This window comes from Phoenix dactylifera, chromosome 9 (assembly GCF_051530095.1).
Source record: "Phoenix dactylifera cultivar Ajwa chromosome 9, Ajwa_hap1_PhDact_Kaust_v1.1, whole genome shotgun sequence".
NCBI classification, from domain to species: domain Eukaryota; kingdom Viridiplantae; phylum Streptophyta; class Magnoliopsida; order Arecales; family Arecaceae; genus Phoenix; species Phoenix dactylifera.
This window is the reverse complement of record NC_143198.1, coordinates 28,015,234-28,038,166: the sequence shown is the minus strand read 5'-3', so window position 1 is coordinate 28,038,166 and position 22,933 is coordinate 28,015,234. Positions and strand designations below refer to the sequence as shown.

The 22,933-nt window shown below is 39.6% G+C and overlaps 3 protein-coding genes across 12 annotated transcripts; 2 read left to right on the top strand and 1 right to left on the bottom strand.

Annotated features, from left to right (window-relative positions):
- LOC103709470 (CBL-interacting protein kinase 19-like) lies at positions 1-7,247 on the top strand. 2 transcript variants are annotated; one of them, XR_604458.6, is made up of 3 exons: positions 1-1,699; positions 1,996-2,128; positions 2,989-7,247. XR_604458.6 is itself a non-coding variant. In XM_008794821.6 (2 exons), exon 1 carries the CDS (start codon positions 241-243, stop codon positions 1,684-1,686), a length of 1,446 nt encoding a protein of 481 aa, XP_008793043.1. In that variant the 5' UTR covers positions 1-240; the 3' UTR covers positions 1,687-1,699; positions 1,996-2,335. The 2 variants fall into 2 exon arrangements, 1 of the variants encoding a protein (XP_008793043.1); XM_008794821.6 differs by lacking the exon at positions 2,989-7,247 and having other exon boundaries at positions 1,996-2,335.
- A 1,626-nt stretch (positions 7,248-8,873) lies between these two features.
- LOC103709468 (tubby-like F-box protein 1) lies at positions 8,874-14,870 on the top strand. Of its 2 annotated transcripts, none has more exons than XM_088704772.2 (4): positions 8,874-9,366; positions 9,651-9,738; positions 12,073-12,199; positions 13,759-14,870. In XM_088704772.2, the coding sequence occupies exons 1-4, from the start codon at positions 9,016-9,018 to the stop codon at positions 14,318-14,320; spliced, it is 1,128 nt and encodes a 375-aa protein (XP_088560898.1). In that variant the 5' UTR covers positions 8,874-9,015; the 3' UTR covers positions 14,321-14,870. The 2 variants fall into 2 exon arrangements, with proteins under 2 accessions (XP_088560898.1, XP_008793040.3); XM_008794818.6 differs by having other exon boundaries at positions 8,877-9,366; positions 12,070-12,199.
- A 1,036-nt stretch (positions 14,871-15,906) lies between these two features.
- Positions 15,907-22,444, bottom strand: LOC103709467 (multiprotein-bridging factor 1b). 8 transcript variants are annotated; one of them, XR_015968969.1, is made up of 6 exons: positions 22,153-22,444; positions 20,933-21,016; positions 18,946-19,073; positions 17,386-17,531; positions 16,314-16,396; positions 16,174-16,232 (listed from the first exon to the last, which is right to left on the bottom strand). XR_015968969.1 is itself a non-coding variant. In XM_088704773.2 (5 exons), exons 1-4 carry the CDS (start codon positions 22,292-22,294, stop codon positions 19,049-19,051), a joined length of 408 nt encoding a protein of 135 aa, XP_088560899.1. In that variant the 5' UTR covers positions 22,295-22,444; the 3' UTR covers positions 16,314-16,396; positions 19,003-19,048. The 8 variants fall into 8 exon arrangements, 3 of the variants coding, with proteins under 3 accessions (XP_008793039.3, XP_088560899.1, XP_088560900.1); XR_015968970.2 differs by having other exon boundaries at positions 19,003-19,073; XR_015968973.2 differs by lacking the exon at positions 17,386-17,531 and having other exon boundaries at positions 15,907-16,232; positions 22,153-22,443.
- Between the last annotated feature and the right edge of the window lie 489 nt (positions 22,445-22,933).

Genomic DNA, 22,933 nt, shown 5'->3' with positions numbered 1-22,933 from the left:
AAGGCAAATGGAAAGGAAGCTGCCACAGCCCACAGAGAGAGAGAGAGACGTTAACAAACAGGACGCGGCTCAAACGGAGCTCTCGCGAAACCCTCCTCCCTCCGGCCCCCAGGTTCGAGCGGCCATCTTCTTAATATATTGGAAACCCTGGAACCCTAGATTAGTCCCATCGAAAACAAAGAAAGGAAGCGATCGAGGGGGAAGGAAGGGTAGGAGCTCGCGAGCTCCTCCAATCCATTAATGGCGGACGCGCCGGCTTCGATGAAGAGCAAGAGGGAGACGGCCCCGGGGGCCCTACTCCTCGGCCGCTACGAGGTGGGTAAGCTCCTCGGGCATGGCACCTTCGCCAAGGTCTACCACGCACGCAACGTCAACACCGGCGAGTGCGTGGCCATCAAGGCCCTCGACAAGGAAAAGATCCTCAAGGGCGGGCTCGTCGCCCACATCAAGCGCGAGATCGCCATCCTTCGCCGCGTCCGTCACCCGAATATTGTACAACTTTTCGAGGTCATGGCCACCAAGACCAAGATCTACTTCGTCATGGAGTACGTCCGCGGCGGCGAGCTCTTCTCCAAGGTCGCCAAGGGCCGCCTCAAGGAGGACGTAGCCCGACGCTACTTCCAGCAGCTCATCTCCGCGGTCGGCTTCTGCCACGCCCGCGGCGTCTTCCATCGCGATCTCAAGCCCGAGAACCTCCTCGTTGACGACAACGGGGATCTCAAGGTCTCCGACTTCGGCCTCTCCGCTGTCTCCGACCAGATCCGCCAGGACGGCCTCTTCCACACCTTCTGCGGCACCCCGGCCTACGTTGCCCCCGAGATCCTCGCCTGCAAGGGCTACGATGGCGCCAAGGCCGACATCTGGTCCTGCGGCGTCATCCTTTTCGTCCTTATGGCCGGATACCTCCCCTTTCATGACCAGAACATCATGTCCATGTACCGGAAAATCTATAAAGGGGAATTCCGGTGCCCCCGCTGGTTCTCGCGCGACCTTATCCGGCTCCTCACCCACCTGCTTGACACAAATCCCCAGACGAGAATCACCATCCCCCAGATCATGGAGAACCGGTGGTTCAAGAAGGGCTTCCGTCACATCCGATTCTACGTCGAGGATGACCAATTGCACAGCCTGGAGGACTTCGACGGGGGCAGCGGCCCGCTGCGGGACGGGCAGGACAATCCGGAGGAATCCGACGCCTCCGAGTCCGGGTCGGAGTCCGACTCCTCGGTTGCATCCTGCCCTGCCACCCTGTCCAAAGAGCACCGGCGGGCGGCGCTCCCCAGGCCGGCAAGCTTGAACGCGTTCGATATAATCTCGTTCTCAAGGGGATTCAATCTATCCGGGCTGTTTGAGGAGAAAGGGGAGGAGGCCAGGTTTATCTCCGGGGAGCCCGTGTCGAAGATTATATCGAAATTGGAGGAGATTGCCAACGTGGTGAGTTTCACGGTGAGGAAGAAGGATTGCCGGGTGAGCTTGGAAGGGACGAGGGAGGGAGAGAAGGGGCCTTTGACAATAGCTGCAGAGATTTTTGAGCTCACCCCGTTGCTCATGGTGGTCGAGGTGAAGAAGAAGGCAGGAGATAGAGATGAGTACGAAGAATTTTGTAACAAGGAGCTGAAGCCAGGGTTGCAGAATCTCATGTATGGGTCGCATCCCATGGCCAACATTGCATCTGACACCGAATAGAAAGTGAACAAGAGTAAATTTTGCTTTTTCTTTTTTCCCTCCCAATCCATCTAATATATTATTCTTTCAGTCATGACTCCATGTATTAGGGAATAAGCATGCTCTTCATGTATTAACAACAAACCTTTTCAGCACTTGTTTTGGAATCAAATTTTGTAGAATTTGATGGATTTTCATCTTTCAAAATGAAGCATCTTTAAGTGAATCAAGTGGCAGTTTGGCTTGAAGAATTGTCGGAAGTTAGATTATTTGCATCTTAAATGCATTTTTTAGTGTTAAATTAAACTAATGGTTTGCTCTTTGATGTAGGATATCCTTTCAGTGACTTCAGCCTCGCATTTAACGAGTTAATCTTGGGCCATTCTCTTCTTGGAATTGGAGACCCCAAGTAGATTGCACAGTGACCCTTCTAATTTTGTGGCGAGATTCTTACTTTACAAAGGTATTGTGGTGAGATTCTTATTTTACAAACGTATAGCCCATTTTCTGAGACCAATTTCTTCAGGACAAAGCTTTATTGATAAGGTTAGCTTTGGCAAGTTCCCAAACATGACCAGGAGATCTTGTTGGACCTTTTAGCACTATGAATGACAGTCAAAATGTTTTATTCCACCCTATCTTAATAGCTTGAATTGGCTTTGCATGTTCACCCTCTTGCTTTGAAACTGCTTTTGAACCTTTTTCTAATCTTTTGACAAACAGATCAGTGAACTAGAACAACAACTTCTATTTAGATTAATAAGTTTAATGGATAGTTGCTACATGCACTTTTAGTTTAGAGTATGAGATTCAATCTTGAATGCCTAGGAAGATAAAATTTATTTAAAAGATGTAAGAGTCAGTTGGGTTTCTGGAAGGTCAAATGGGAGAATTATTTTTGAGGGGGGTGGACATCTGAATTTGGGTAAGTATGAAGTTGAGGTTATGCTTAAGGCATCAGGGAATAGATATTTGGTAATTTGAGGTTTAGTCTTTAGTTTTAGGGGCCTGTGGTCTGATTTGGCTGTTTCTTGGATCCTTTTGCTTTTAGCGACCTAGTCATTGGCGGTCCAAAAATTGTATGGAATTTTGTGTTCCTCGCAGTTAGTGACCCTTAAATATTTTAGAACTTATTTGCACTTACAAAAATTTGCCAATGATTTCGGGGAGATTAAACCACAATTTGTAGAGGGAAAGATCCTCATCTATGATAATTAAAACTTTGAACTCATTTTGTCCCATCTGAAGTGGGGTCTTAGGAGCAAACCTTAATGATTTAAGAAGATTGAAGGCTCTTGCTTTATTATGATTTTTTTTTCACAGCTTAAAGATGGAACTATATGCACTCGAAAGAGAACCTCCAGCTTTTCAAAGCTACTTATTTTGGGTGAGTGAATGTCAGACTTGGAGCGGTACAAGCTCTTGTCGAAGCATGGTTTGATTGGTCATTAGAAAGATTGACTTGGTTCAATACTTCATTCAGGAACGACATTATTGTTTTAGAGTTAAAACCTTAAGGAGGGTGCAAGAACTCATGAAGTGGGTTGTAAGCTCCATTCGAGGATTGTAAAGGTTTCGCAAAGAAATTTTGGAGGACCAAGTTTAAACAAAATTTCCTTCATTTAAGGATTGAAAATTTTCAATTGGGTATGGTAATATATAAAGTTGTTCAAAGCAGGTCGTACAAGCTGTGGGATATGTATTGTGAGCCAACTGTGGGCACCCCATTCTGCTGCACCAAATTATTTGAGCTATTTATTCCATCTCAGGAACCACATGTCGTGTGGAGCCTTATTCCTCCTTTTGTACAAACTTTTCATGGGATCAAGGATCTTAGGATTTGGAATTTTGTGCTTTATGGCCAGAACACAAAAGCTTTCTGGCAACTGCTGGCTCCTCAATGTATACTTTCTATGCTAGATATGATGAAGGAAAGAGATTCTTTTTTACCCCATTCCACCTCCACCTCTTATGATCAACTTTATCAGATCATTTCCTCCATCTCTCATTAGTGTCTGCGTCTCCTTGATATTAGACAATGAGACCTTTGCAACGAATTACATCCCTTTCCATGGATTTGCCTTCTTCAGAAATATTTCCTTTTCTCCATTCTTCATTTCCTTTATAAAAAGACTCATCCATCGAGGTTCACCTTCTACATTCTCCATTTCTCTGTCGTCCAGTCATACTCATCCACTCAATTGCCTCCGAACCAAGTCCCACTTATACCTGAGTCTTGAAATTGCCTATCATTATTATCTGCTCAAGCAAATCTGTATAGCCTCGCAATCCAGGATTCCAGATTACGTAAGAGAGAGTAAAAGGATTGTGACATGCAATCTTGCTGAGGTTACTTATTGGATGCCTCCTAATCCTTGTCAACAACTGTAGTTCATTTTCCTTAGCCTACTAAAAGTTTCATCTCTCTCTCTCTCTCCGTGACTTGGTTGTTTGACTTTGGTATTCCTTGTACCAATTGACTTCTATCATTAGAAAATTTGAGAGCCCTTTTGTCCATTTCATCATATCATGATCCTGGAAATATTTCATCCTTTCAAATTCTCGGGAGCTCTTTGCATGTTCCTCATTAAAATTAGAGTTCCCATGCCAAAGAGATTATCCTTTGAAAGAGATGACTAGACAGCCGGAGGGTGATCCAAGGGAACGATTTTAGAAGCTGAATTTTATGAGGATCAGGATTCAGGAAGTAACTTTTTGGATATGCTCACATCATGATTCCCTGGTACAAAGTACTATAAATAAAACAAGACCCCATGACTGCAGTCTTTAGAGAAGACCAAAATGGTACAGGTTATCAGGGTCCACTAGTTTAGTCAAAACCTAGAATGCTGGACATATCAATGATGCCAATGTTTACCATATCGTGAGGCATCCCTCATTGGTTATTTATCAAAGCTCTGGAAGCTACTTGTTTCAGTAACTAATTAAAGTCGATCATATAGCATGGACTTGGTGCTACCAACCCCTCTTCTTTATTAACAAATTATAATTATGAATCTGTTTGGGTGAAGATCTAGAAGTGTAGAATTGCTAGAAAGCATGACCCTTAATCAAATATTTTTGGTTAATTCATGCTTGGGTCATGGAAAATGATTTTCTCTGATTAATTATCATATAACTGCATTAATTAGATCACCTCATTTCTAGAACTCTTTGCTGCTAAAGTGAGAGCGGTGCAGAAATTGCCCGGAGTTTGTTTCAAGTGATTATCTGACAAAGAAGTCAATGTTGGAAGATATTTTTGCATCGAGCTTGGGAGAAGCAATAGTAGATGAATGTGGATAGGATGGTTTTGAGATTTTGCGGTTACAGTTCAGAAAGAAAATGGTGCTGTTATTAAGATTAGTCATTTTTAATCCTAGTTAATATTGGTTATAAGAGACAACCACTGGCTGTGTTTCTGAGTGAAAGAGGCAATGATAGAACTCTATGGAAATATGTTTAGTTTATCAATCAAAAATAGATGAACTTAGAGATTATCAACCCATTATAAACTGAAAAACTGTCGAGGTACTCTTACGCCCTCAAGAAGAGGATGGGATAAACTGCTGTACTTGTGCACTCATGATCAAGCCGAGGTGAGAGGTAGAAAGGACTAGAGATTTTTTAGCATTGTTTCCCAAGATATATATTGGTTGGTTCATATCACACAGCCTCATTTGGCTCTTGACAACAGAATCATGGTTACTTCATTAAGAAATACTCAACCAAGATTTGAACCTGCATCAGCTGATATTGTTGGGTCAGAATGGATTACACTGGGACAAATCAGGTGAGTCGGGTCAGGTCGGTTTAGTGTATTAAAGTCAGTTGGGCTCATCATTTGATATAGATAGCTTGTCTTAACCCGACCGTACCAGCCGGAGCTGCAGTCTTTTTTTTTTAAAAAAAAAAAGAAGTGACCTATGGTTATTTCATTTCTTGGTTCGTTTAGTATGGTTGGAATTAATTTGTGGATTCATAATTGACAGTTTGCTCTGAACATCTTACATACATTGAGCCAACAAACTGTTAGCTAAGTGGTTTGGCACCTCAGTTCTTCAGGACTTGGCTCTTTCAAATCCTGGGTACTGTTGCATATATAGTTGAAGTGAAGAAACACCTCATTCTTAAAAGACTTGCTCTGTAGGAAGTCCACAATTCAAATCATGGGTATTGTTGCATATATGTAGTTGAAGTAAAGAATAGTAGAGTGTAACGTGTACCCAAAAAAACTGATGGCTTTTGGTTGGGGTCCCGTCATTTCCTTAAAAGAAAGAAAAAGAAAAAGAAAATCTCCAAGTGCTTATAAGATCCCATCAGAGTTATTTTCAGCAGGCCTAACAATTACGACTCCGCTGACCACTCGCAATCTTTCGTTTGTGTATAAGAATATCTTTGCGAGCTCCAAAAGAACGGTCAATGTTGTCTCCATCCGCAAATAAAAATGGAGCCATGATCAGGTGTGCTGCTGCGACACCATTATATCCTCTCCCTAGTAACCAAAATGATGCCACTCCATATGCCTATGTATGACATCAATCTTAATTGAATGCTAACATGATAATATATTTGGGTGCAATCATTCCAGCGCTAACGGTCCGGATGTCATCGGGACAAGATATTATATTTATTTTTCTTTTTTGGACGTACCGTATCTATTTTGGTATTCTCAAGTATGTACCATTTTTCTGCAGCAAGATGTTTGCATATATGTGTGTGTGAAATTTAAGTCGCGACATTATACCATCATCTGATATAGTTTTTAAGGGCTTTCCTATTGGATTAGTGTGAAAAAGTCTATATTATTCATGAATTGGGTTAGTACAAACCGACAGGATCATAAGCTACAAACCGGGTTAGATGAAATATCCAAAAATAGCCGGGCCAATCTATAAATTCTATAAAAAAATTTTAAAAAATTCAAACAGACTCTAAGTGCTTTTTTGGAGGATTCTACGCTTATACCGTGCTTGGCCATATTTGCCATGATGTGAGTTGAACTATGTTATTTTTTTTGGATGTAACCATAAATTCTTATAGAAAACTTCAAGATCCAAAATTCAATAGCGAAGCAAGAAGAAGAAGGAGAAAATAACAAAAACACAACATATTTACATGATTCATTCTATTGGTCTACGCCCACGGACAGAAACGGTGCAAGTGTTCCACTATAGAAAGCTAAGAATTATAGAATACAAAATCTTACTCTCAAATTCTAGCCTCCAATATATCTAACCTTTAGAGTATTTTATTCTTTTCTTTTAAAGGTACAAGGGACATATGTTAGTTTTGGACTTGTGCCCCTACAATTCGGCGTATGGCCCATATAAACAAGTACAGCATGGGGAATTTTCTATACTTGGATAAAATAAAATTCGCCTATCGTCTGTAATATGAGCACATATAGATATCTTCTCTGTTCCAATATAAAAATGGGATCCGTGCCGCTTTTGCACCGCAGAGAACTCTCGGATATGAGCTGGCTCACAATGCGCATGTCCACGAAACCATTTCGAAAAATCCAGCTCCTCCAACTTAGGAATCGTTTGGTTCGCAGAAAAAAAAAAAAAAAAAGAAAAGTGTAGTCAACGAAAAAGCAATGAGATGCTTCTTGTTTGATTGGAATTTTTAAAAGAAAAAAAAAGTTGTATTTCTATAGAAATATGATTTTCCTATTTTATGGAAAAGTCTTTTCCATGAGAAATATGGAAAAGTTAATTTTCCATGAGGCGGGAATCACTCCATCTTTATTTTTTCCCAAAAAGTCCCTTTAGTATTAAAGAGGCATTAAATACTTAATTTTTATCAAGGGTATAATAGGAATTACACATAACTTTTCCAAAAAAGTGGATGGTCAACCAAACATAAGCACTCTGCAAATCTGTCACTTTTCCATGTTTAACCAAACATGCCAAAAGTACATCTCTAGTCATTATTTTTCTAAAAATCTTCTTTTCAGAAAACATATTTTTAGAACGGAAAATGCTTTTCACGAACCAAACAAGTCCTTAAAAAGGCGCTATCTCTTTCACGTATTTTAGATTCCTATTAACTTTGGTGGTGTAGCATATAGCAAAACTCTTTGGAGAAATACAATGGAAGTTCTACTATTTGTATTAACATAATCCCTCTTCAACTATTTGCGAAGAAATGGAATTGTCAGTAATGCATGTAGACCTAGGTCTAATCTAGTAACATAGATCAATGAGTTGTGTATTGATCCGAAGATAGACGTACAGAATCTTTTAGGCTTGAGTATGGGCCCTCCAAAAAAAAAAAAAAAAACTAAACCAATCTTGATCTGATCAAATCCAATGATATTTATGTCAGAGTATGAGTTTGACTTTGCAGCAGGCCTAACTTGGATTCAGACTCGGTCGTTAACTAGGTACGTCCCTCTACCCCTTATATATATTTTTTTTACAAAACTTACTAAATATATCTCGAGACCAAGACATTAATGGATAATTTTTTAAAAAAATTTAATGAAATTGAACTTTCCAAATAATAATATTTGCTGGAGACTCGGATTGGATCCCAATCCAACCTGATCTCGTATCTAAACATATTTATTTTTTTCCATTTTCTATTCATCCGGACCCAATCCAACTCTTGGATGGATGGCGTTTGACTTAAACCATGGAACCACACCCAAACAGGTACCAAATGAGATTGGGAGGTAATGGGATCTGGCCAAATCCAGTAGCATCCCTACAGAGAACAAGAGTTGGACCCTCCTCTTTCTTATAAGCAAGAGGTTTCAAGAATCCGAACTGAACCATAGCTAGCTCAATGAGAGCTCTACATGAGAGAGTTCTCGACAACGAATGCATCGAAGTCCAGTGCACGTCCATTTCGAAGACAGGGTGGAAGTTATCATGACCCATACCATACCCATCAAATGAGGGCCTATGAGTCATTGACTACATCACACTAGAGCTCAATAAGCATTTTTCTTTTCCCTCAAGGCTTATAAGATGAGGAACAAATAGTCTTTGATTCCAAAATGGCCAGGACCGGATCACAGTCTTTGCAAGCCTAAATTTAATGAGCGAGTCAAAGACGGCAGGGAATATCACCATCAAAATTATATATCTATTCCATTAATAAACCCCAGATTAAGTACTTAATTAAATATTAATTACAGTACAAATACGTTTCTTGTATCCTATACAAACCCCCCTCCGCGTCCCCACTCCCTGCCCCTCCTCCGCAATCAGAGAATTAAATAAATAATAAATGAAAAATAAAAAATAATAATAAAAGAGAGAGAGAGGAAAAAAACCCCTCCCACAAAGGGGAGGGGCAAGAAGAGACGCCTTCTCTCTCTGAGAGAGAGAGAGCGAGATGGCGTCGCGGCGGAGAGCGATTCAATCGAGGAGATGGTCGTCGGCGTCGTCGGGATCGTCGGGATCGTCGGACGAGTTGTTCGTGGAGGCCAGGAGCTCGCCGCTGCGGGAGGGGGAGGAGGAGAAGGAGGGGGCGGCGCCGGTGGCGGAGGGGCGGTGGGCGCGGATGCTGCCGGAGCTGCTGGGAGAGATCGTGAAGAGGGTGGAGGACGGAGGAGAGCGGTGGCCGCTGCGGAAGGACGTGGTGTCTTGCGCCTGCGTCTGCCGGCGGTGGAGGGAGATCACCAAGGGGATCGTCCGATCCCCGCTGGAGAGCGGGCGGATCACCTTCCCTTCCTCCCTCAAACAGGTAAATCCGGGGTTTTTCGCCGATTTAATCTCTTTGTTTGCCGGTTTTTTATTCGTAATTTCTTTTTCCCTGTAATCTATAAGGATTTGGGCGTGGATCTGGTGGAAAGTTGGGATCTTGGGGCTTCTTGTTGGGGATTTTCATTCTTTTTTTTAAAAAAAATTCCCATTTTGTGAGAAATTTTTTTGATTCGGGTATTAATGGTTTATTTTTTATTTTCCATAATTATATGTTATCGTGGAAGGTTAGGATTAATTGGATGTGAAATGCGAGGTTAATTGCAGCCGGGGCCAAGGGACTCGCCGATCCAATCCTTTATAAAAAGGAACAAGAAGAATTCGACATTTTATTTATACCTCGGCTTGACACAAAGTAAGTAGATATTTGAATATAATGCGTCTTCTCATGGTAGATTATTTCAATATTTCTACATCTATGTATGGCTGATGGTAAAAGAACATGCTTGCAATGCCTAGCTGCGAATATAAAGCTTTATCTTTTGATGTATTTGAATTTTGGTTGGCACCGGGATGTTTTCATTTGGAAATTAGAATTTATCACGCTACATGATGATTGCAATGGTTGAGATACAGCTTTGCTAGCATGCCCTTGAGAATTTTTTGACTTCTAGGGGTTGGTTGGATGCACGAGTACTTCATTTGTATTAAATCATTTACGTCTGTAGGAATTCTAACTTAAAGCCTTCCATTTAGGTTTCTGACATATTTGTAACTGCATGACGGATTGCGGTTTATGTAAATTGAATGTGAATGAAGATTTTAACTCAATTACGGTACACCCTCATCAGAAATATCATTCTAAGCGCCTCTCCTGTTCATCACAAGATATCACCCGAATATGATAGCCAGAATTTAACTACTTCTTTATATTTATATCGAAAAACAGTTTAGCTTGGTACTGGATCAAATGTTTGTCTTTTGGAATTGTATGGAGTCCTTAATCTTGTGTTCTTGGTTATTTACTGCCACTTTAAATAGCTATCTCAATACTTTGACATGTGACCTCGTTGGCTTATCTCTATCTTCATTGCTTGGCTAGTGGTTTATGTTAAACTTGAAGCTCTCGAGAGCATTACTTAACAAATTTGGGACATTTATCTCTCTGCGAGTTGCTCCCTTTTCTCAAAATGTTCTTTATACAATTCCTCACTCGAGCTAGGCTCTTTCATATGCTTCAATCTTCTTCCAGCTTTTTGTATACTAGTCGATCTAGCTTCCATAGATATTCATTTGAGAGTTCTTTATGCTATTCTTGAAAATCAATATGCCATGGAAATGAACTTTCTCTCCTACCTTTTGGGCCACATGGAAGGAAAGGAGAACACAAATATTGGGGTGGAATCAAGGGAATACTCTGCGTACTTTTCGCAGTCTTAAGCTTTACATACTGGGACAACTAAGATACTTTTGAGGGAAAGCTGATGAGTGTTTGTCTGTTTTGACCTTGCAGCTACTGATTTCATTGGTAGCTGGTAGTTTTGGTTCTGTCTTTTCTGGATCTGTTGATGCCATTAGCTACATTTGTAATCTTTGCTGGGGATAATTGCCAACTTCTTTCATGGACCTGTTGCAACTTTTTTTCGGCCTATTTTTCTCATCTTTCAAGACTACTGCTTCCCTTTGTGCTGATTATCTGTTTTCCTGGTTCAGTTATTTTGTTTCCATAAGGTAGTTTTGGTAGTTGCCAGTTGATTTAAATTCAAATAGCCTGGTATGGCACACTGTAAGGTTTGTCAGCTTGGCATTGGTGGCTCCTAAAGATCTACATGTCTAAACCGATGTGTAGGGCTTGTTGACTGTGCTGTAATGGCTCGTGATTTAGCTAATACCAGCCTTGAAGTTATTCCGAAAGTCAACCATGTATCTAGATTGCGCATGTCTATGTAAGAAAAATTCAAGTATGTTATTTTAGATTAGATGCACATATATGAAAATGGGGGGATACAAAATGCATTGTCTTTAATGGAGGATTTGAAGTATTAGTCCTTGCAATGAGCATACAGGAAATGGGCTGTCTATGGGCTTTGTACATTGGTGCATTTTTCTACTGGTTAATCTTTAAATAAAATTGCCTGCCATCAATGGTTGGCAGTGAGAATATGCTTCTTATAAAGGTGACATTCATAATCTGTGGACTGGTTAGAACAGTGAAACTATGCAGATGGCTAACTCCTGTTCATGGAGTTGCTGAATGGAGGACCTTGTCCACGGCAATCTATGTTTCTTGGAGACCAATTTTAAGTTCAATAAGCTTGGTATATCATGGATAAAGGTAAAATAATGCTAACTTGGTGATGTGATAATTTAATGGTGGAGCAATCTTGTTACATGGTTTCTGAATTTCTGAACTCTCTCGTTTTCTATCATAGGGAGTTTTTTGCGGCTAAATATGTGCATCTATGCATGTAGTAAAAAGATTTTTGGACGTTTTATTGACCTGTAGTGTGTTGTTACATCGTGCTTTTTGTTAATCTTCTCGACCTATGTGATTGACTTTTCTGACTTTATTTATTTAACTCAGATGAATTTTGATCCCGATAGGAGGATTTTATATTGTCACATGTTCTAGGTTGGATGAGATTCACCATTTGTTCAAGGATTGTCTTTTTCACTATGTCTAGTTTGCTGGTGCGTCAACTTTTACAGTTCTTGGATTTGTGGCTTATTCAGTTCGTTCTTGCAGCAGTCATGGATAAAGGGAAGTTCCTATTGGCAGCTCGAAGATTTAGGCATGGTGCCCACACTGAGTATATTATCTCTCTCGATGCAGATGACCTGTCCCAAGGAAGTAAGGCATATATGGGAAAGTTGAGGTAAGCCTCCAGCATTCTAGTTTCTGCTTCCTTGTGCACTGTATAGAATCTGTAATCTCATCAAGCAACATTTCCTTGTTGCTTCAACAAATTCTTTTCTAGTTATCCTTTGGTGAAAAAGTGGAACTATGTCTGTTTATGATATCTATTTTACTGCTTTAAAAACTAAACACTTCTTATGAGGTTCCTCATTTCTGCTTAACTTCTTTCAGCATGCATCTGATTTTAATATTTTTTGCAATTGGCATGGAATGTTTGCCTACACAGTTAGATTGAAACGTGAGTGCAGGTTGCGTGCACAGAAACACAAAAATGTGTGCATCTTCTGTCTGGTAGAGGTGTGTATACAAACATAGCTGGTTGGTGTTCATTTATGTATGCACAGATTGAAACATATGGTGGTATATCTTCTGTTGCTCCGCTGATTCCAGTGGGATGGATAAGATTAATATTTATTGCATCTCTCCATAACACCAGCAGCATTTATTTATTAGATGTTACCAGATCACCTTTTCTGTTGTTTTTGATGCTTTGCCATGGAAGTCACCCCATGTATGGTGTGAAGTCTATTAGGTCCAACCACTCCCGCCATTCTAAAAAACCTTGAGTGCTTTGGAATATTCTAGAATTCTTGCTTCTTTAATAACTTTAGATTCCACTTGGGCACTCGAATCATTGTTTGAGTTGTTTCTCATAAGGCAAATTTTTTCCTCCTTGTGCTCGTGAACTTAAGGCTTGTTTTCATTCCAATAAAGGCTGCTCTCATCTGTCCAAGTATTTGCAGGTCAATAAGTTCACCCATATAAAATTGCTTAGAGTTTAACTGAGACTGGCAAATCCTTAATTTCTATAACTCTATATATAACGCAAATGCTTGGGGTTGTGACTCGACCCTGAGGATCTTATTCTACTTTTTAATAATACATCTGTTTTGTTTTTGGCAGAACCACCTCGAATTTGCCCTGAACCATTGACTCTCCCATGGGCCTCATCCATTATAGTCTTAATGACTACATATTTTCTTAAAAGATGAAAGTGGGGATCTGGATTTAATTTTAAAGTCAGTTATCTCACATGTGAATGTATATGCCTAGTAGTCTGCTAAAATGTTGACTCATGCGCATCAGTTATGCTGTATACTGCAAGTTATATAAAGTTTCATATCTTCATCTTTAAAATTAGAGACAAGAGTATCAACCTATTCATATACTCATCAAAGCTTATCTTGCAAATTCTTTTATTTACTAGTTTTACGTGCAAATAGTTGAACCCTAGTGTTTGAATGCATGCTGAAGAGTATGCTTTTTTGTACACCATGTACGAATTCTTACTGCCTGTTTCAAATATCAGTTTTTGGACCAGTTTTACATGAAAACAGAAGCCGCCAGCTTGTTTGAGCTTATGCTGAAGAACTTGCTTCTTTTTGTATAAATGACTATAGCTATCTTAAAATATAAACTACTTTTACATGCATGCCAATTTACCCTAGTTTAAGTGAGCGTGCTGACTCGATATGCTTTCTTAATAGATTTAACTTGTTGCTCATATGTCCCTTGCAGATCTGATTTCTTGGGGACAAAATTTACAATCTATGACAGCCGGCCACCATATAATGGTGCAAAGGCAGCAAGCAGCCGAGCAAGCCGACGTTTTGCCAGCAAGCAAATCAGTCCTCAGGTCTCATCTAGTAATTTTGAGGTTGGACAGGTATCTTACAAATTCAACCTACTAAAATCAAGAGGACCGAGAAGGATGCACTGCACCCTGCAATGCCTCTCAGCTCAAGAAACCTCAGAGGATGATGCTGTGAAGTCAAAGGCACAGAACCCTTCGGGATCTGTAGTTCTGAGGAACAAAGCTCCTAGGTGGCATGAGCATCTGCAGTGCTGGTGCCTGAATTTTCATGGTCGGGTCACAGTAGCTTCAGTGAAAAATTTTCAGCTGGTGGCAGTAACAGATCCCAGCCAACCATGGGGGATTGGAGACGAGGATACTGTGCTGCTTCAGTTTGGGAAGATTGGCGACGACATGTTTACCATGGACTACCGACAGCCACTCTCAGCCTTCCAGGCATTTGCCATCTGCCTCACCAGCTTTGGTACAAAGTTTGCCTGTGAATAAAAACCTCTCTAGATATATTATCCTGCAGTATGTGATTATGTTGTAGCTGTAGAGACTCAGACTTTTATTCCATGATTGCTGGGACGGGGAGTTCTTGTTTGAGCTTTATCCTGTTGTGCGCTGGATACCATGGATAGCACTGCGCAGGTTTTTATCTCTGAAGCAAGTCAGATATTGCGCATTTGGTAGCATGACAATGAGACCAATCCAATCTCAGGTTCTTTCTTCTAATGTTTAGCTGTGACATGTATTGGCTTGTGCCACCAGCCATGGAAACTTTAACAGTCTAGTCATCAGATCAACTCAAAAAAGAGAGGCTTTAGCGGATGGCTTGAACCGTATAGGGGGTTGGTGAACTGAGCGTCTTAAGTGGATGGTTTGAACTGTGGTTGGGGATTGATGAACCGGGTGAGGTAGGATTTGGTTGTTGGTTTTCTTGGGGAAAGAAAACCGAGGTTAGTTTTCTTTCCCTGAGAAAACCCTTTTCTGCTTGTACACGTGTTTGTTCGTTATGCAAGAGAAAAATTAAATCTAAAGAAAAATTCTTCTTTTTCGTTTTCCTGAAAAATATGATTTTATTCGTAGGGTTTGTTCGGTTGCGACTACGTGTAAAAATCTAGTTTTCTATTTATTTGTGTTCACAGATGCTTGAAGAAGTGAGAAGGCGTATTGGTTGATCATGTGGCAGGAATTATGATCATCCTCTGTTTCTCAAAACTGATCTAAAGGTTCCAAGTCCATTTCGGTTGCTCCAACATCGAAGGCCGGAGAGAATCCCGGACGCCCTTTTAATAGCATAAGAAGAGAGACCAAATGCTTCCACACAAAGGTCGCCCTAGGCACAGGACCTTGCAAGGGAACCCTGAACCCAGTTTATCTTACAATCTCAATTGGGATAACGAATCAGAAATAATTATTCCATTACAAATCAGGTCCCACATGAATTAAATGTAAATTCTACGAGAATTGTGGGTCCACAGCACAAATAAAAATCAGGAGGATCCAACAGTATCTCTTCTTCTGGCTAACTACTCGCCTTATGTAAGCAAACTTTATTAAGCTAGCTTTCCGAGACCGTCTCATTACACTGGTGAAACAACAAAGGGCAACAGCGCCAGTGGCTGCGCGGACCACTTTATATATCCATGGTGATATTTGTATGCCTGAAGCCTATTGATTAGGAAGTTTTTTTTTACAGAGACGTGAGATGTCATTTTTCACAATGTAAGAATAAGCTGTCAGTCGGCAGGCGAAGGCAACGATGTTAAAGCAACAATGGGTGCTTGTACAAATCCAAATTGTATTTGGGGTGCTCTCTCTCTCTCTCTCTCTCTCTCTCTCTCTCTCTCTCTCTCTTCTGGGTTACAAGATGTGCTCTTCATATATAACAAAGATGATCAAATGAGTAATCCAGTTCAGGACCAGGTAAATTCATGTGGATTTAAGAAACGTAGTAGAATCCAGTTATAAATCCAAATCCACATTTATGCGGGTGCCTTAAAATGAGTTGGTGGATTCAACCCTAACAAATTGTTTTGGTGACCAAAGACATACAAAAACAGATTGCAAACCAGAAGAACCAGTCATAAAGGTGACAACCACATAAACTGCACATTGATCTCCAGTTCCAGATGAAACAAACAAAGTAGAAGAGTTAAAAACATTCCTTAGCAACAAGAGTTTTCTTCATGCACCAAACCAAACTGCACAAACTCAAAAACAGACACAAATGCTCCATACATGAAACTCCTCATAACAGACTTGGTTGCTAATAGGACATGCTGGCTTGCCATCATTTTTTACCTCGCAGTTTCACCCCAAGAACTCTTTCGAGTTTGGTGATTACTTGTTGATTTGGGATGGCCTTCCCCGATTCATATTCTTGAATCACTTGGGGCTTCTCATTGATCAGCTGTGACATTTTTAAGATGTTTGAGAATGTGAAAGAAATCAAAGCAACTCCACTGAAAGAAACAAAGGGGGCAAAATATACCTGCGCAAGTTGTGCCTGGGTCAACTTTTTACCCATTCGAGCCTGCATGATATTCTTCTTCAGCTCCATTGGCACTCGTTCATCTGATTCAAGTGAAAACATGGACATTGTTGCCATCAAAATATGCCACTTCTGTCGCAGCATTAGAAATCGAAAGAATAGCTATTATTCAACCGGTCAATCAAAACATATCACAGTGACATAGCACAGCATAAAACTAATCGGTTCAACTCTCAACATGCCGGGACTAAAAATTGCTCAAACTTTGCTCAATTTCCCACCAGCTAAGGGTATCTTATACAAATTGACCATGTTACATGCTATTTGTGAATTCCATACTGCTCTAATTTTTTTACTTTCAGTAAGAAGTTTCAAGCATGTCGACTGTCGCTTCTCCCAGTACCTAGAAGACAAGGCAGTTTCAGCCGAAAAAAAATTAGGTGCAAATACTTTTTTTACGAATAGTTTTGGATACAAATACTAAACCTCTTCAATGAAGTCCATCTCCAAGCTTGGACCCAGTAATCTAAACAGTTCCTTATCCAATTAGAATAATTGTACGTGGGTCTTGTCAGCATGAAACTCCATCCTAACCTGATCTGACCCATTAAGTTTGCACCCAATATGAATACTTAGGTATGCCTGAGATCAATTTTCCGAACCTAATCTCAAACAAGGGGCCAAACCAGTCTGCACCCATATAATTTTAGTAACGCCTTTGCAAAGCTACAGAAGTAATAGCAATAGAGAATCAGAGATCCATGCCTGGACAGAAAATAATAAGGTTGCGGTGCCACAAACAGATTCACTGTGTTTCTATCTAGTTGACATGCCAATTTGTTCTTCAGAATCAGTGCAGTTCCATCCATCATGCAATAAGTGCAAAATAGCCCATTAAGTAATGCATAGTCAGAAATATCATAACATTTTAACCATCAAACAACTAGACTAGTATTTGTGGTAGTACAGAACATGATTTAGGTGGAACATCCCCTCATCCATATATCATATAATCCTCTTTTGTATATTTAATTGATCAAGCATACCATATTTGTTAATACATCAAACTTACAGTTTAGCCAGTCACAAGGAAAATGGTCGGCTGAGAGCGGAAGGCAGAAGGTATGATTGCATAACAACCACAGGCAACATGACACTGGGTTCTTTTGTCATATCATATGATTCCATTGATTCTTTAAAACTCCATTGCCTTGAAAACTGAGAAGAAAATAGAAACTTAAAGAAGAATATGAAAATAAAAGGCAGGCTTCTGCTCAGCAATGTAGCTCGAGTATAGTTCTACTCACTGATTTAGCCTAATGTGTTGCTGTAACGCAAGAGCATTTTGGAGCATTTTAGGTAGGAATTATGAAACTCCCTGGGTCATAGAGATGGCGAATTGGGAAGTTATATAGAAGTTTAAGCTTAGTAGTCATGTAGTTCTTTTTGATTCATTAGACAGTACAACTGGCAAAACCCAATTGTTTTAGAGCGAACAGCTCTCACAGGTTGTGTAGGTAATGAACAGTGTACCGTACATCATAGGCTTTACACACCAGATGAACCCACCAATGATGGATGAACTCAACAGGAATGATATGGAAAGCACATACGGTGGCTTCTAAGCATACTGTGACTCACATATTGCTTAACAGTAAACTTAAGCACTTGAGGGTATTACCAAGTTTCACCAGGTGAACCTGAAAACCGGCTGGTTGCTTAGAATTATCTTTCATTTGACCAAGGCTAGAAAATGATGAGGGACATGATTACTTGGAGGAAGTAGAAACATTTTAAGATTTCAAGATGTTTGATTGTAATTTATTGTGAATTCTTAGGCCGGAGAACTATGCATTAAAGGACTTCACAAATGCTTGATATCTGTCTTTATGCATGTTTCAGTACTAGATGCTACCACCTAAATTGCTGTATGACACCTTTCATTGATAAAGGGCTATATCTCTACTTCTTATCATTTTGTTTTCTAATTGATCAGACAGGTCGTAGCTAGGGGTTTAAGTGGATTGAATGAGATCTAGGTCCAGCTTCACCAGGATCCAATCTTTAACTAGTTCCAACTTAGGATCTGCCGTACCACTCACCCCTACTTATAGCATGTGAGCTTGCAACTAGACAGAGTATTAAAGAAAGCATCGACAATAATTCCTCTTCAACAGAATGACAATGATGAGAACTATATATAACGATAACTAAAAAACTTGATGCAGCCAAACATAGTTACTCTTCATATCATGTCACTCGACAAATGCACTATTTTTACATACAAAATGGAATTCTGTGCCTTCCCAGACAATCCCAAGACATTTGAAAGCAAAATTCCATATTTCATTGCTTGAGATGCCTAGGGAAAAGCGAAAACCATATTGGTAAGAAGCCATGCATTTGCTGATTTATGGGATGTATGTGATGGAATTAGCATATTTTGCCCCATTCTTTAGCAATGAAGATAACCATAATTGCTTATAGCTTATTGAAATATAGAATATTCCTTCCTACACCACACCTAACTGTTGTAAAGGGTTCATTGTATTTTGTGATGAGGCACCCCTAACACAAGTGCAATAACATTGGGCTTTTCTCCTAGAGATAGGAGATTCCCTTCCATTCATACCCAGGGACCTGCAGGGGGAAGGGGTTGTGGTGGTTGGGGTGTAAAAGTTGAATTCACCATTGGTGACATCAAATTGCCTTTTCGAGATGTTTCAAATGGCGAATTAGCTCCACACTTGCTGCCAGTGCCTGAACAAGACAACAAAGTGCATTAACAAAAATACTACAACCTTCAAATGCAAGGTAATCACCTTTACAAACTTATCACACATAATCTAGCAACCCTGAGCTTCAGAGTTTCTATACTGTCAACTTGAACAATTCCCAGTCCAATATTTTCTCACAAATTAAGGACTGTATTTCCTTTAACAAGTGACAACGTGATACTCTTTTGACTAGAGAAAAGCATAATAAAAAAGTTGCAATTTCAGCTCATTTGATGGATTGAAGATAAAAATCCTAATTATTGACCTCATACATTTTACATTCAGAATAATATGGAATTGCCAAATTATTAGGATTCTAAAACCATGTTTCACCTTATTAACAGAGCAATATCTTGGAAATGTTGTTTGATATGAAGAATCTTCATGATTTAAGGTCATTTTTTCAAAAGAATTCTATTAAAGTATATGCGAACAGCGAAATAGCAATTATCAATCACTAATAACTCCAAGAAATGCAATTAGAGAAATAACTAGAAATCCCATGTTAAGTATCTCCTGACTTGAATAAAGCTTCAGCAAATCTGGTGGTGAGAGGAGAACCACAGCTGCAGTTCTTGGATGATTAAGGTCCCTCGACCTTCCCTCAAAATAAAAAAAGGCCTCGGCAGTCTCAAACGACTAAGATGCCAAATTTAGTGGTTAATTTCGATCAAAAGACTGTGTTGTAATCCTTGGTATGAGAGCAATGAACAGAATGTAAACAATTAATCCACTATCTATTTTTTTTCTTGAAATTCTTATCGGGCCAAGCACACTAACTCCTCCTACAGCTTATCTTCCATTCAATAAGGATAAACTGGGCACACTTGTATAAAGATCAAAATAACAACTTTCTGGACTAATGATCAAGGCTTGTTGCTGAAATCAAGACTAGCTCAAACTAGAGCTATAAATGAATTTGCAATTGGATGTCTTTTTTCAAGGCCTCTTCCATCATAATATAAAACTTATAATGGTCCATCTTTAATGTAAACCCACTCTTCTACATGCCCAATTTGTAAATATACTGTTACAATGCACATTCCAAACTCCATATGGTGTATATTCACTAGATTAGACTCAAACTCCAACACCTCATTCGAGGTCTTCATGAAACAAATAAAAAGATGTGTTCTTATGATTCCACTGAAAAAACAACACCAGGTCAAGTTTAGAAAGTTGAGAACATCTGTTCCAATAGTTATCATGATCCCCTTGAATGTCCATATGTTCCTATATATTGAAATTAATTAAGATTCCTAATGGCTTCAAATCATATTGCAATCGAGGTGGTTATTTGTTTGTACAGAATAAACAAGAAAAGGTGCATAAGAATGTTGGATGCTAAACGATATGGAAATAATACAATTGACAACTCGATCAATAGCATATTTCAATTTTCCATCATGGTTATTCAGACCCTTTGAAAGGTAATACTTCAGATTATAATGACAACTTCACATATGACTGGAAAATATAAATAGATTATTGATGTTTGCAAAAAAAAAAAAAAGAAAAGTTATAGTACCGAATCCCTATATAATAGAATATGGAATGGCATGAAGGAAACAAGCTGAATTCTAGCAACAAGGGATAAGATTCTAGCATGTCAAAGAAAAGCGAATTGAGGTGATTCTCCAATCTTTTTCTCCTCCTCTCTTTTAAATCAACTTTAAGCATTTTGACTGTCGGAGAAAAACAAAAGCAGAAGATGTTATTAATTAGGATGCAAAACTGTCACATTTTAAAAAATAATCTGCAAATCAGAATGCTAAAGCAGGTATCAAATAACCAAAAATATGAGGGTAATCATATATTCCCTACTAAGCTAAAAGCACTTACGAGAGAGACTCTCTGTATCCTCATCCAGCTTCCTTGTGTTTAAAGTTGTGCTGCTAGAAGCCGCCTTGTTTGTACCAGCATTAGCTACAGGAAAGAAAGAAGGGTAAATTTAGAAACTCTTGAGTCTCACACCTTGTTAAATAATTTAGCTCATCTCGTATACTGGCTTATTTTATAAAGGAACGCAATATATGAAAATGCCTAATATACAGAAGCAAAGTAGAGAACCATTCACAACTATCATAAGCATATAGCATCTCACCATGTTCCAGTGTTCAGAATTTGTAAGTTTTGGAATAGCATGGAGAAATATTATCTAAAAAATATTATTGCAAAAAAAAAAAATCTTATACACTGGTGCACAAGCACCTAAACCCAATTGAAAGAAAAACAAAATTCTTGAATTGATTAGCCAGAAAAAAACTCTTTCAACTGAGATCCTAGCGATGTAAAAGCATAAATCATCTTACTTGCATTAACAATGAGGTGATAAAGATCCCCGGGGCATACGTGAAAAACAAGATACTTCAAAAGACAAATGCATGTAAAATTTCATGATGGTATAAAGTTAGGACTTCAATGGCAGGATGAGCAAAAGTCTGTATCCAACCACAACTGATTGTGGAGCTAAAAGTAAATATAACATTTCCAAAAATAAAGAAGAAAAGTTTTTGGGACTTAGGATAGAAAAAATGCAGGCGAAATGCTGTGAAATCTCCTTTCTCAATGAAATCTTTACAATTTCCTTTAAATTTTTAATAAGTACTAGTTCAACAACTTCCCCTTTATTTTAGAGGAGAGAAAGCCCCTATCTTTGCTTCAATGAAATGGAAGAAAATACTCAATTTTCTTTTCTTTTCTATTATTTTCTTCCAGTGCTGTACCAGTCTTTTCTTTCATTTTCTTGGCAACCAAACAGAGACTTAATTAAAAATAGAGAAGAGTTCCGAAATAACAACACCAGTGAACAAATGATCAACCCAAACTTTTGATATCAGGTAAAAAGAAAATCTTTTTTTTTTGTGTGTGTAGGACATGAGAAATTTGTCCAAAGAAATCATTCAAAACCCAGGAGGAAAACTCATTACATCTATTAAAAAATTCCCAACAATCTTTCACTAATTTAGACAGAAAAAGGAGGCATACAGAAGAGAGATAAAGATAAATCCCTAGCATCCATGGCGATCAAAGAGAAGAAGGGGAAGATCACGATGGCGTACACTTCTTTATGGTCTCGATGTCCGCCCCACTGCGTCGGGCGGCATTGACGGCCTTCTCGTCTTTCTTGGCGGCGGCGTTCGGGGCCTTCTTGCGGACCACGACGGGCTCCCAATCCTGGGTGATCGGACCAATCCCAGCCATCACGCTCCTCTAAGACCGATCCCTCGATCACTGGCTCCGATCGATGGCCGCGCCCTAGGATTTTAGGGAGGTGGGGAAGGGAGCAGAGGCGGACGGAACTCGAATAAAGAAGAAAGGGAACAGGCGAACGGGAAATGGGGAAGCTCCAAGGTCGCCTTGTATGTGCCGATCAGATATTTGCACGTGCCATGCACGTGATTGTGATGTAAAAGGAGCAGCTAATATGATGAAGAGAAGTACCGTAATCGACCGCAGCGAATTTTTTTTGCTACCGCAGATAATTCATAGATACATCCCAAAATAATAATAATAATAATAATAATAATAAGTCACGAAGTATTTTAGGTAATTTCTTCTTCTCAACCTAGAGAGCTCTCGGAGTGAGCAGCCACATACGAGGCCACCTAATCCGTATTCCTGTTAGCTTCTTTTAATAAACATGCTTGTCTTGAAAGACTACATCGCCACTAATTATGTTCGGATGTCTCGGAGCAAGGGGTGAAACCCACTCTTGCCGCCAGTGCCTCTGGATCCAAGCAGATTACTGTACGCGAATCACCTTTCAGCATGACTGCTTTAGCCCATAACACAAGCCAATCATCACCTTGGAGCTCCGAGGTGGAGTACAAATCCCAAAAT